The following is a 14177-nucleotide window of genomic DNA, read 5'->3' on the forward strand; positions in this document are numbered from 1 at the left end:
TTATTATGCTATTTGATTAAATCTTTTGTTTGGAACTCATGTGTCTTTTGGATGATAGAAAGAGGAAGCACATTGGTGGGGGCTCGTGTTCTTTGAGTGGGCTGACACAGTGTCTCAGCCTTGGATTAGCTTTTCTGTATATAGATTCTATATATATATTTCAGCCCCTTCACTGAGAAGTCAGGGAGGGCGTGAGCCCCTGTGTTCTAAAACAAAAAAAAAAGCGGGAGATGTAGAGGGCTGAAACTCTGAAAAAGAGATGCTGGAATCAGACAAGAGAGCGCGTGAGGATGGAAGGATAGATTAAGGGAGTTATGGCAAGTGAGCAGGAGCTGCCCAGAGTGCTCGTGCCTGCCAATTCCAGATGACTTTCGATCAGTCAGAACAATTCAGGATAAATGGTGGTGGGAGGATTATTCTAAAAGTTCTCATAGATACTGGAGGGAACGGAGTTAGGTCTGATTGGCTGCTGAGCCTGGGACTGAGGAGGGAGAGGGTGAAAATGGACAGTGGCCTCTGAATTTGGGATTTCTGCTCCTGGACTCTCCACGTGGCAGGGAAATTGGTTATTTCACCATTTGGTAACGGCAGTTTGGAGACACCGTTATTAACAGAGAACCGGATTTCTTTCCATGGGAGCTAAAAATCAACACGAGGAGGTTAGGATTCAGTTAAACTAAACTGGGTCAGCGATAGCTTGTTAATTATTAAACGTGATTTACAAATAGCCTCAAAGAGCAATATTCTGACTTCTGGATTATTGCAATCCTTTGCTCTTGACCCATTAATTCTGAGATTGTCATGGACAGATGGTCCTCGATGAGAGGACATTTTGTGTTCCCAGAAGAGAAAGGAAATTGTGACAAGATCCTGGTCAGGGCTGGGAGAGGCAGGACAAGGAGGAGGAAATAACTAGTTATAGAGTACCTACTGTGTGCTAGATGCTGTGCCAATGTCTTCTGTTGCTAGCTTCATAAACCCATGGGAGGTAAATTTTTATTATCCATGTTTATTGAGGCAAACAGAGGCTGACAGTGTCTGAGCTAGTAAGTAAAATTGGATTTGAATTCAGATCTTCCTGATTCAGGCTCAGGAAGCGGATGCTTTTCTCTAAGAGAAAACTAGATTGTCTTTACAATTAAAACTCTTGCTTGGTTTCTCTTAAACAAGAGGGCACCCAAGAGATCTCTTCCCTCTCTTTATCAGTTGTCAGTGGGAATCCCTCATTGAGCCGCGGCTTCTAAGTGGAGCGAGGAAGAGCCATGGACCAACGAGAACCTCCCACCCTTCCCTGGCGGGAGAAAGGAACAGCATGGGAAGAGCACAGTTACCTGGAGACCTGATGAAGACCCTGGGAAATCGCTCTGTTTAGATTGGAGAGTTTTCTGCTGAAGAGAACCTTATGAACAGAGCAGAAATCAGTTCTCCAGAACAAAAGGCCCACGAGAGGAGAGCGTGAGCAATTGGAGCGTGTGGAAGTCTGCAGGGATCCGTTCTTGGAGGAGACTCAAGGAATTTGCCCTTAATAAGGACAGCGTCTCCTTCTGGGACCCTGAGATTACACAATGTCTGGGGGTTTAGATGAACTTCCAATGGGGGCCGTTATTTCCATAATAAGAGGCAATGTAACACAGTGGGTAGAGACCAGATTAGAGCCTTGGGTTTAAGTGGAGTTGGCAGTTCTGAAAGGCTCAAGTTGTAGGTTCTGGTCTGCGTTGGTAGAAAGAGTGTCCACACTGGGAGTTCCTAATACCAAGGAAACTCTGGATGCTGAGAGGGAGGAGTCTGTAGTATCTAAGAGACAAGTGATCCTGCTTTGGAGTCAGAGACCCCTGGGCTGACCCATGGGGACTGTGAGATGTTGGGTCGGGGGGAGTCACAGGGAGCAGAAAGGAGCTGTCAGGAAAGCCCAATGGTTCTTAGGGTACATCAGCAAAGCAGAGGGTCAAGTGTCACTTGGCGCTCCATTTCCATGGACAAAACTCTGCTTCTAACATCAAACTAGCGGTTCTGCACACGAGGAGCTCCTTACACTCTCCATTCTCTGCTGTTTGGCGGCATTGTGATGGGCGGAGTGTATGTAGGACTGGAGTTAGGAAGGCCCAAGTTCAAATCCCACCTTGGACACTTAGCTGCATGATCCTGGAAAAGTCTCCCGGTCTCACTGTCCTCCTCCGTAAAATCGGGATGGAAATGGCATTTACCTTCCAGGGCTGTTGTGAGATTCAAGTGAGAGGATAGTGTAAAGAGCTTGCCAATCCAAACAAATCAGCTCCAAGAGCTGCCATCTTGCTGCCACAATGCATCCGAAGAGCACATGGGGGAGGAGTTAGCTCCATGTCTGATTTTAAATTGAATGTCTCTCTTACATCAACTGATGCTGAGTGAAACGAGCAGAACCAGGAGATCACTGTACACTTCAACAACGATACTGTATGAGGATGGATTCTGATGGAAGTGGAAATCTTCAACATAGAGAAAGGCTAATCCAGTTTCAATTGATCAAGGATGGACAGAATCAGCTACACCCAGAAAAGGAACACTGGGAAATGAGTGTAAACTGTGAGCATTTTTTTTTTGTTTTTCTTCCCAGATTATTTTTACCTTCAGGATACAATTCTTCCTTTGCAACAACAACAACAACAAAATTCGGTTCGGTTCTGCACATATATGTTGTCCCTAGGATATACTATAAGATATTTAATATGTATGGGAATGCCTGCCATCTAGGGGAGGGGGTGGAGGGAAGGAGGGGAAAAACTCGGAACAGAAGGGAATACAAGGGATAATGTTGTAAAAAAAATTTTTACCTATGCATATGTACTGTCAAAAAATGTTATAATTATAAAATTAATAAAAAATAAAAATAAATTGAATGTCTCTTTCAGAAGAAGCAAAAGAAATGTTTTATTCACCAGTTAAACTCCTCTGGGGACAGGGACGGTGTAACTTTTATCTCTGTCACCCCTAAAGTCCCAGGGTTTGGCACATAGTAGGTGCTTAACAAATATTCATCTTTTAGGTAACTATCTTGTGCATGACATTTGTTAATAACCAAAATCAAGTGAGTTCAAATATCGCAAAGGGCCGGGGCTTTGGGAAGCTAGAGCAAGGTCCCAAGAGGTCACCTGAGCATTCCACCAACCAATAAATGGAAGACCAGAGGCTCAGGAGGATGCCTTGGACTTCTAGCAAAATTCTCCCTGGCTTGCTCTGGGACTTCTTTTAGGCCTTGACTATATGGGGGGACATCAATTTTAAGGCTGCAAATCATTTTAATTTATTTTTTAAGTCATAAAGGCAGGAGGAATAGGCAGGTCCGGGTGCTTTGCCCAGCCTGTGCTCCTCTCTTGCACATGTCAAGATTCCAGGCTTGCTTGTATTTCCCAGAGCATGGCCCCCAAAGTGCCTTAGCCTCTGAAGGCTTCAAAGAGCATCTCTTTGTTGATGTCGGCTGCTGAATGAGCAGAATAGATCTTCCGCTCACTAAGTGGGATCTTTGGAGCAAGAATCTTGTCCCACAATATCCTTTGTGGCGGAATCCCTTTAATTATGCTGCCGCCGCTATTGTGATCACACTTGTCTGCAGCTTTTTGGAGAAGGAAACTTGAGGGAGAGTGTTTGAAGACAGACTAAGTGACAAGTGTCAAAACAGCCCCATTAATAGTCGGGGATTATCTTGGGAGATTTTAATTGTCGAGGCAGAGGGTGACTTTGTGGAGAATGAGGATTTGATTTCAGGCATTTCACACACACACACACACACACACACACACACACACACATACACACACACACTCAGACACACACACACACACACACACTCACAAATTAACTTTAGTAGATTGTAAAGTCAATAACGAATTGTCATGGAGTCACAGATGAGGAATTTCTCCCCTCTTTAAAATTCCACAGGCTCTGCCATATGAAAGATGCCGTGCGGGGCTGACTAGAAATTAGCCTGGTCCCCAGAGCATCACATATAGCAGCCATGTCCTTCCATGCTTCTTTAGCAAGAAAGGTCTCTGAGTCCAAAGCAATCTCACAAAGGGGGCACTAGGTGGCACAGGGGATAGAGACCAGCCCTGATGTCAGGAGTTCAAATCTGGCCTCAGACACTTAACACTTCCTGGCTGTGTGACCCTGGGCAAGTCACTTACCCCCCATTGCCTGGGGGGGGGGCATCTCACAAAGACGGGATCTGAGGACCAGAACTTAGACTTTTTTGCACCCCCAGGGCTTTGCCCGGTGCCTGGCACTCTATGAATGATTATTCACTCACTGAAGTGATTTTGTGAGGTCTGAGGCTGGTTGTGAACCCCATTCATCCGGCTGTGAGAGGTGTGTCTACAGTAAGTTCTAATCGCGGCCCACGGCAGATGGGAAAAGTCTGTCCTGTAGGCTCAGGAGGAAGATGACTTAGGGAATAAAAACGTGAGGAGGAGTTCCTGGACTATGGACAACAGCCCTTTACCCCCTGGTGCACGGCGGCATCTTCTGAAACACTCTCCTTCCGAATGTGGTGAGATCTTTGAAAGGTTTCTGGAAGAGTGAGACTTTGCTTCTTTAATGGAGACAGGAAGCCAGGCTGAGAGTATTTCTTAGAGTGCTAAATATCCGACCAAGCCCAGGCCTGGGCCTGGGCCACACTCCTCCTTTGCTAGGCCTGGGCGGCACTCCCCGGTGGGCAGCCCGTCAAACCTCTCTGCTCCCTAAGTCAGAGAAAACAGGGCTCCGATGGGCTCCCCAGGTCACCTGACTCTGACATAGATACAACACAAACGTGGGAGAATTCTCTTCTTACAACCAAACTTCCAATCTGCTTTCCCAGACCCAAATGCGAATTGTCCATCAGCCCAGAGGCCCTGCTGGCATTTGATGGCAAATAGGGAAAACCCGGCCCTCAGACTACGATCCTCGGAGGCTGTTCCTGTGATTGTCCAGACCTTGGGCAAAGGGCACATCAGGTTGTGGCTGCAGTTCCTGGGACTCGGCGCGCCTCAAAGCTGCAGAGCTCTCGGTTGAATGTTGGATCAGAAGAATCTTAGAATCTCGGAGATGTGGCTCGTGAGGAATTCTTTCACTCCCATTGCTGTACGTCATCAATGATTTTGAAGAGATTTGGGTAGATAGAAGTACAAGGAATAATCTGAATTTGAGTTATAATTAAACTTGGAAACCAATGGGGGAGTCTTTATGGCCTCCATTAGCAATGATCACATCTGCAAAGCTGCCATGGTAGGGAAAAGGGAACGTCTCGGTGGAGCGATCCGCTCCTCGGTGCTTACCATGACGACGCCTCCAGATTGCTCCGCTGTGCACATGCTCATGATGGGCGCCATTCCAATGGTGGTCCCTTGGAAGTAAACCCCACTAGGAAAGGAAAAATAATGCAATGATTTACCTAGAAAGAGATCTGGTCTAAAATCCAAAAGGTTGTTTGTGAACTTTGGATTATATCGTCTTTAAAACGGTGTCCTTGGCCAAGGACGTCCCTGAAAGGCCAAGGAGAGGGGCAGGCAGGGCTGGGGAAACCTAGAAGCCGGCACCAGAAGGCACTGAGGGGCGGGGGTCAAAGAGAAAACTCTCCAATGAGAGCTCTCTCTGATGAGGGGGAGCCGCCCCAGAGCAGGCGCTCCCCTTCAGGAAGAGTCTCAGCCCCTTTTCTGTAGGAGGCTCTGGCTTACGGGTGGGATGGTGTGTATAGTATAAGTATATATGGTATATGTAGGAGATTTTATATATATAATATAGCATAAGTACATATGGTGTACATAGAGTGCATATGTGGTATGTATAGTAGATATATATATGTGTGTATATATAATATAGCATAAGTGTATATGGTATATATAGCATGAATATGTGCATAGTAGCTATGTATGTGTGCATATATAATAAATATATATATGGTACATATAGCATAAGTATATATATAAATGTACATAGATATATATGTGTGTGTATATATAACATAGCATAAGTACATATGGTGTACATAGAGTGTATATGTGGTATATATAGTAGATATATATATGTAGGTATATATAATATAGCATAAGTATATATGGTATATATAGCATAAGTATATATAAATGTACATAGTAGATATATATATGTGTGTGTATATATAATATAGCATAAACATATATGATATATATATAGTATAAGTACATATGATGTATAGTAGATATATGTATATATACATATTATAAGTATATATGATATATAGCATAAGTATATACATATGTATATAGTATGTATGTATGTGTGTGTGTATACACACACACACACACACACATACACACACAATATATAGTACACATAGTACAAGTAATGGTCTGGTCTCGTCCATCTCTAAGGCCCTGTGCTTCTGGGGAATGGACCAGATCAGCTGAAAAGGACGCTTCGAAGAGCACATCTTGGTTTTCTGGCTTATCAGAGCTCTTTCCTTCCTGTTTAGTGCCAAGCCCAGCTTGAAACTCACTTCAAAGTCGTGTCTGATTTAAACTTGAGAAGTGAACGGCCACTACTAAAGGCAGCAACATCCTGGCCCAAGTACGGTCTGGGACTAAGATCACCTTTTCTTCTAGTGATTTTCTGCACAAGAATATGTTGAGCACAGTGCCCAGCACACAGTAGGTTCTTACTAAATGTGTCTGAGATTAGTATAGTTGTGAATTTTCCTGTTTCCCATAACTAAGAGTATTCACCCCAAAGGGCACCTTTGTTTATTTTATTTTATTTTATTTTTTTACCTTTGTCTATTTTTTAAAGGTGCCATTACAACACATGCAGTCCAATTCCTTAAGCCGAGCTTGATTGGAATTAGCATATTGAAAAACACAAAGCTGTGGGTAATTCTGAGATTCTTTTGTAGCAGAGATGCGATGTGCCCCAGAACCCCAGAATCTCTGGGGTGGGAGCACACTGACTTGGTCTAATCCATTCCAAACAAAGAATGCTCTACAATAGCTCCACAATAGCTGGCTTGGATTGAAAGGGTGTGTGTGTGTACATATGTGTGTGAGTGTGTGTCTGTGTGAGTGATTGTGTGTACATGTGTGTGAGTGTGTGTACATGTGTGAGTGTATGTGTACATGTATGTGAGTGTGTACAGGTGTGTCTGTGTGAGTGTGTACATGTGTGAGAGTGTATGTGTACATGTGTGTCTGTGTGAGTGTGTACATGTGTGTGAGTGTGTGTGTACAGGTGTGTGTGAGTGTGTGTACAGGTGTGTCTGTGTGAGTGTGTGTACATGCATGTGAGTGTATATGTACATGTGTGTGTCTGTGTGATTGTGTGTTTACAGGTGTGTGAGTGTGTGTGTGTGTGTGTTTGGGGAATAAATAAATCAGCCCCTCCTGACACCGCCCAGGTCATTAGGAGATCGTCCCAAGGAGGACATCACCCTTGGCTTAAGCCAAAGCCCACCCTTTGGAAAGATTTACCCAGTGCTCCTGGTTGTGCCTTCAGGGAACAAGCAGAGGACTTGGATACCATAGAAATTCTCCAGGGAACACAGGACCCCAGGATGCTACAGGTTCTACTGTGATGGGTGCCCGTGGAAAGCTCTTTGGGGAATTAAGACCCAAGAGAATTTGGAAAACATGAGATAATAGGCTGGTGAAGGCGGAAGAGCTTTATTAGGTGTTATTGGGCCTGAAGTGAAATCCTGGACCTGCCTTTTACTACCTGAGTAATCTGGGGCAAATCACATAATCGTTGAAGCCTCAGTTTCCCTATCTGTAAAATGGGAGGATTGGAGGATGGCGTTCACTTTGTCTCGTAGCTCTTGGGCTCTGTGGCTGTAACGGAGACTGCCTTGTATTTCACTATTTTAGAACTGCTTTAGACACCTCTTCCTTTAACACGCGTCTTTCCGGGATATTCCTTCTACTGTTCTCCTCACATCCCTCTCCTGCTTTTAACAAAAATTCCCTCCCATGACCGTGTAAGGCGCCCTCTGCTCGGATATCTTCCATCTCTCTACAGAAAGGAAATTCAGAGCAATAAAGCAATTTAGAGCATCTCCTAAATGCTTCCCCCGTGCCAGGTACCAGGCCTGCCTGTGGACATCCAGGCCAAATCTGCAATCCTCTGCTCACAGTCAGGGAGTTGGGCTTTCTAGTGGAGGAGACAACATGGAACCCCATCTAATACACTGCTTCCCAAAGGCTGGGGAGGAAGTCTCAACAGCTGGAAGTGGGGGGAGGGGGGCTCCTTTAGGAGATGCTATGAAAAATGGGCCGTGTTTCCCACTCTGTTCTCCAAGATTATTATGGATTTGCTAATTATTCCGAGTCTGATTGCTTTTTTATGACTCTATTTCTTTAAGCAGAGAAGGAAGCCCGCCCCCTCACCTTACAAGCTGTGCGTTGTCGTGGGGTTTACGAGGTAGCAACTTCATCTTTCTCCAGTCCAGAAATTCATGCAGGCTTGTAAACGGGTCCTGACTGATGGAGCACTTATCGATATCATTCCAGACTTCAACGCCGACCAGCACGATCCGAATGTTCAGCGGTCTGTAAAACTAAAGAAATTGGACGCGCCATTAGATTGCAGTTTGTGAAAATGCCCTTTCACGGCAAACTCACAAAAAACAACTCGCCCACAAGCCGCTCATCCCCACTGCTCGCTTTTTAACTCTTCTCCGCTGGGCTTTGGCCCACACCATTCATTCGGCTCGGCCAAACAGCTCTAGTTGGCCAAGCAGAGCGGAGAGATGGTGCGGTGGACAGGGCCGGGCTTGGCTCATTTTGGTGAGTTCACATCAAATCTGGCTTCTGACACTTACTAATTGTCACCATCTCACTTTAGTTCGGTTTTCTCCAAAAGGAGAAGGGCTGGGCGGACTCAATGGCCTTTCAGGTCCTTTCTAGCTCTATCAAGGAGCGGAGGAAGCAGGATCCCATCTTGCTTCTCCATTTTTAATCCACTTTTCCTTGAATATTGGGAGCTAATGAATATTTACAGTGCACTGAGCCATGCAGAATAGACACCGCACAAATGCTGCGGATTAACTTCCTGTCACAGTCATTCATTGTTTCGCTGCTCGTTTGGGAGGCTTCGCACTTGCTTCATCTGGAGTAAAAACCGCTGCACAAAATCTTCGACTTAGAGCCCAGCAAAAGGCTCCCCGGTCCATGCCCCCAGGAAGGGGAAATGGCAACGAGCAGATTGATGGACCCTTTGGCCACTAATGTGGAGGTTAATCATGTGTTTGTTTGGAGAGAAGGAAGAACGGCTTTCCCTGTGCGTAAGTGGGACTGCTGAATTCACTGCACACATTAGAATTTCTCAGCGGGTCCTGAACCTGCACAACACGGCGTATTTGGCTCCTGTCACTGTTACACGAACACATGGCCTTTTGCACTTCATGATGACTTAAGGAATGGGAGGTGAGGAGATGGGAGTGAGAGCTCTGAGATGCCTTTGTGCTCCCAGAGCCATGTTTTCCAAAGAACTGCAGGAGTTACCATTGCAAAAGAGCCATCAGATCCCAGTCCTTCCCAGTGCTTGTGCAGAGATCTGAGGGACTTTGGGAGGAAGCTGCCCTTCCTTGGTGTCCTTTTCTGAGGTGCATTAGAGCTCCAGCCAAGTGCCCCTCCGATGGCTCGGGGGCCAAGTTCCTGAAACTTTTCCGGGCCTGGAGCTGGCCCAGCTTTCCGAGTCTGATGCCCGGCCCAGCCAAGTGCAGAAGGCCTCGTCGCCAGGATGGCCACAAGGCAGCTGGGAGGCAGGGGTCAGAGGGCGGATCTGGCATGGGAACGATGGGAGCCAGGTGACTCTGGGCAATCACTCAAGGTGAGAAAACGGCAACAGCACTAGTGCCCTCCTCCAGGATCAAATGAGCTCCCAAAGTCGCTCCAACCTCAAAGCCCTCTCTAAATCCAGTCGTCATCATGAGCCCTCTCCATCACGCATGGCGGGCCGAAGCACAGGCGCTCTGAACATCTCAGTGGCTCCCTGATTCTCCCCCCCTCCCCCCGCTCACATGTCAGGAGGCAGAACATAAAAACCCTTCCACATTCACACCATTAAATCCTTACAAAAGCCCACCTGAGTTCCCAGTAGGTGCAGGGGCAAAGCCCTGAAGGGCCCCCCTTGTCCGACTGCTGCATTTTTATCATTGAGGAGGCTCCAAGGGTTTTTGCCTTTCTTTGTATCCCCATCCCTCGCACTTAGCTAACATTTAACAAATGCTGACTGACTGACCGACGGCACCGGGACTGTTTTACTTCTCAGTGAAGACTTGTCCCCCCTCCCAGACGCGTTTCTTTGCCAGCCTGGGCCACGCTCCCCCTGTCTCATTCAGCTCCAGGCCTCGCTCCTTCAGAAGACGCCCATCTCAGGGTGACCGAGGGCAACGCAGAGCAGAGCACGGGATTCCAGGCCAGGAAGGTTCAGAATCCAATTCTGATTTCACCTTCCCTATTCTCTTCTGTGCAGGGGAGATAAGGATGGCCTCCCAGAAGCCACGTCCTGTCCGGATTAATTAATGTCAAGAGCTAATTGTTCCTATCAGGGAACAGGGAGAGCTGTTACAAATCCAGAAGCTTTCCACATTAATTATGAGATTTAGAATTTTCACAGATTCTTGCTTTCAAGTGCCGAGGGTGAGCGGAGCACTGGCCTTGGATGAGGATTCAAGTCCTTCCTCTGACACAAATTAGCTTCTGCGACCTTGACACATGCCTTTGGTAACTCCTAAGTCTCAGAGAAAGTACCAACCTGCATAGGCAGAAGGAAAGTCCTCCTCCGGGAGTTCCCTGTATCAATGAAATCTCAGCAACGTGTCCTGACTCAGTGTCCAAGGCTTGAAGCATCATTTCTACGGGAACGTCTCCCCAGTCCGCCTCCATGTGCCCATGCCTCCTTCCTAGAATCTAAACTTAGCATCTCTGTGGATAAAGGAGAACTACTTAGGGAGGATGGCTCATCCTTGGAAGGAGCTGGGGGGCTCCGAAAGGAAGAGATGAAGATGAAAGCACTGGAGGGAAGGGGTGGCGTGGGGGAGATTGAAGTCTGTCCAAGGACATGGAGGTGGAAATGGCCGGGGAAAAATGACCAGATCACTTGGAAGGAACTCGGAATGCGTTAGGAGGAGCAACACATAATTATTCGGGAAAGTTAGGCAGGAACAGGATTGGGAAGGGCCTTGATGGCCAGCACAGGAGAGTTGCCTCCTCCAAGAAGCAGTGGGAAGCCATCAGAGCTCCTCTGGAGAGAGACCTGGAAACCCACCTTGGCATGAAGTTGTCAAATATGCAACAAGGGAAGAAGACTTAAGGTCAGGGTCCAAACTGGAGACCTCCGCAACAGTCCAATTCCCTTTCTGGACCGATGGAAAAATTGGTCAGCAAGCTGCCTCCAGGCCATTCTTCCCCTGCTGGGATCTGCTCCCAAGGACAGAATGAATGGAACCCACTTTGTCAGCCTTAAAGTCCTATCCATCTTAGCAGAGCTGCTTGTGAGGAAAAGCTGGCATTGCTGTCACCCCCCGCTGAAGCTCATGAAGGCGTCCTAACTGGGCTCCGGGTTCTGGCTGTCCCGAGACTGGCGCGGCATCCGGGCAGCTGGGAAGGATTGTCCAGCCGCTGCATTGCCGTCGCCTGGAGGCCGGGCCCAAGAAGTGGCTGGCTGCTTGAGATGAACCCTTCAGGCTGGGAAGCGAAGAAGAACCCCACATGGAAACGAAAACATTGGGACAATTGGGAGGATTTGAAGATTCTCGTTATCAGCATGACATCAACGAGCTGGAGCCTGAGCCACGAATTCCCAGACGCTGCTCGGGGAACTCATCAACTTGATGTCTAAGAAGTCTGTTGTAGACTGATGCTAGTCACAGCCCTACCCTTTGGGTAGCATCCAGGAAGTGAATGCCGCCGATTCCACATAGGCGTCGCTGACAGATGTTCTTCAGGTGCGGATAATTGAGAGAATCAGTAATACTAGGTTTTTTTTAAGCTTTTTTTATTTTCAAAACATATGCACGGATAATTTGACAACATTGACCCTTACATAGCTTTATGTTTCAGATTTTCCTCTCCTTCCCCCCCCCTCCCCTAGATGGCAAGCAATCTAGTATATGTTATACAAGTTAAATCCAATATGTGTCAACATAGTTATATAATTCTCTCATTGCCCAAGAAAAATCAGGTCAAAAAGGAAAGAAAACAAGTAAGAAAACAAAATGCAAGTGAACAACAACAAAGAGTGAGAATGCTCTGTTGTGCTCCACCCTCAGTTCCCACAGGCCTCTCTCTGGCTCTCTCCATCACAAGATCATTGGAACGGGTCTGAATCACCTCCTTCTTAAAGAGACCCCCGTGCATCAGAACTGATCATTGTATAATTTTCTTGTTGCCAGGTACAATGATCTCCTGGTTCTGCTCATTTCACTCAGCATCAGTTGATGTAAGTCTCTCCAGGCCTCTCTGTATTCATCCCGCTGGTCATTTCTTACAGAACAATAATATTCCATAACCTTCATATACCACAATTTATTCAGCCATTCTCCAACTGATGTACATCCACTCAGTTTCCAGTTTCTGGCCACTACAAAGAGGGCTGCCACAAACATTCTTGCACATACAGGCCCCTTTCCCTCCTTGAAGATCTCTTTGGGATATAAGCCCAGTAGTAACACTGCTGGGTCAAAGGGTATGAACAGTTTGATACATTTTTCAGCATAGTTCCAAATCATTCTCCAGAATGGTTGGAGCCATTCACAACTCCACCAACAATTGAATACTAGTTTTTATCAAAAAGCATATGAGATTTTTCTTGTGCAGCAAGAGAACTGTATAAATATGTACACATATATTGTATTTAGCATATACTTTAACATATTTAACACGTATTGGTCTACCAGCCATCTAGGGGAGGGGGTGGGAGGAAGGAGGGGAAAAGTTGGAACAGAAGTTTTTTCAAGGGTCAATGTTGGAAAATTACCCATGCTTATGTTTTGTATATAAAAAGCTATAATAAAAAAAAATATGAGAAGACAAAGTCCATCTATAACCCATATATAAGGCCCAGGGAAATTAAGTGACCTGCTAAGGGCCCAAAACTAATCAAAATCAGTCCCATTTAAATCTATTTCCCTCTGCCTCCACAGCCAGCACTCTATCCCCTGCGTCCTGTGACATTTCACAGAAAAGGTGAATTCCAACAGCATCACACACTGCTAATCAATCTCCACTTGCGATTTCTCTCGTATAAACCTATGTTGGACACAATGAAGAATAATGTTCTTAAAAATAAAGCACCTAGGTAAGAGATATCAGCCATCTGGCTTTAGCTAACTCAGAGTTTACTTCCCAGGCCTCTTCCAGCTTATCTTAAGGCCAGAATTCTTGAGGCTTTGATTGGGTTTGAATTTGGGAGGAATGTACGGCTCCAAAAGTTCAGCCTGGCATCCCCCTTCCCACGACCTTTTCAGAAAATGTGTCCCTCTCTTTCCCTCCCCTGACATTCCTTGCTTCTTTGAGCAGATTAGCAGTTAGGCTGAGTTCAGGATGCAGTCATGTCTGCTGTCTTATCTGATAAGGAGATTAGTTTCAGGTTTTACCCAAGATTCCCATGTTAACATTTATGAGGACATAAAATAATACATCTTTTCTTGTGTTCCTAAGGTAATTACAGATAAATGATTTTAAAAAATTCTCACAACTATCTATTGACTATTTTTCTTTTTATTCCCATTAAAGCCAACAAATCAGTTTGCTCATTCCTAATGAGCTTATTTTGCTCCATGTAAGAGCTACTTTGCATAAAATAGCTAACGTGTACCCCAGAACCAGCATTGAGCTTCCAGCAGTTTCCAGTCTTTTTCAATTTTCTGGTGGACAAGTTGTAAATTCTCTAAAGGACTGCCTCGTTCCACCCTGCAGGGCATTTTGAAATGTAAGATCAGTAGATGGAAAGTGGTTAAATGAAGCTAGACCATAGTTTTCTAATTGAAAGTCCCCAAATACTTCATGTTCTCCTAACTCCAGATCCAGCCTTCTTCCTACTTTAGCACATTTCCACTGTGATGAAACGGACTTTTCGTAAGGGGCGGCCACCCCACGGTTCCTACTATCGATGGGTCGATGTGGGTGAATTAAATAATGGACTAAAGGGGTCTCGCATCCTCCTAGGACAGTAGAATGGCTTTGGTTATTCATCAG

At 45.8% G+C, this 14177-nt stretch overlaps 1 protein-coding gene across 2 annotated transcripts in view; it reads right to left on the reverse strand.

Moving 5' to 3' along the window:
- The window catches only part of ADAM12 (ADAM metallopeptidase domain 12), a 326616-nt gene that overhangs the window by 81352 nt on the left and 231087 nt on the right, over positions 1-14177 (reverse strand). For both annotated transcript variants that reach the window (XM_074297152.1, XM_074297153.1), the window contains exons 9-10: positions 8364-8533; positions 5289-5373 (exon numbers count right to left, since the gene is read on the reverse strand). In XM_074297152.1, coding sequence (XP_074153253.1) covers positions 5289-5373; positions 8364-8533 — 255 coding nt within the window. The remainder of the gene's footprint in view (positions 1-5288; positions 5374-8363; positions 8534-14177) is intronic.

The sequence above is a fragment of the Sminthopsis crassicaudata genome, chromosome 2 (genome assembly GCF_048593235.1).
Source record: "Sminthopsis crassicaudata isolate SCR6 chromosome 2, ASM4859323v1, whole genome shotgun sequence".
Taxonomy (NCBI): domain Eukaryota; kingdom Metazoa; phylum Chordata; class Mammalia; order Dasyuromorphia; family Dasyuridae; genus Sminthopsis; species Sminthopsis crassicaudata.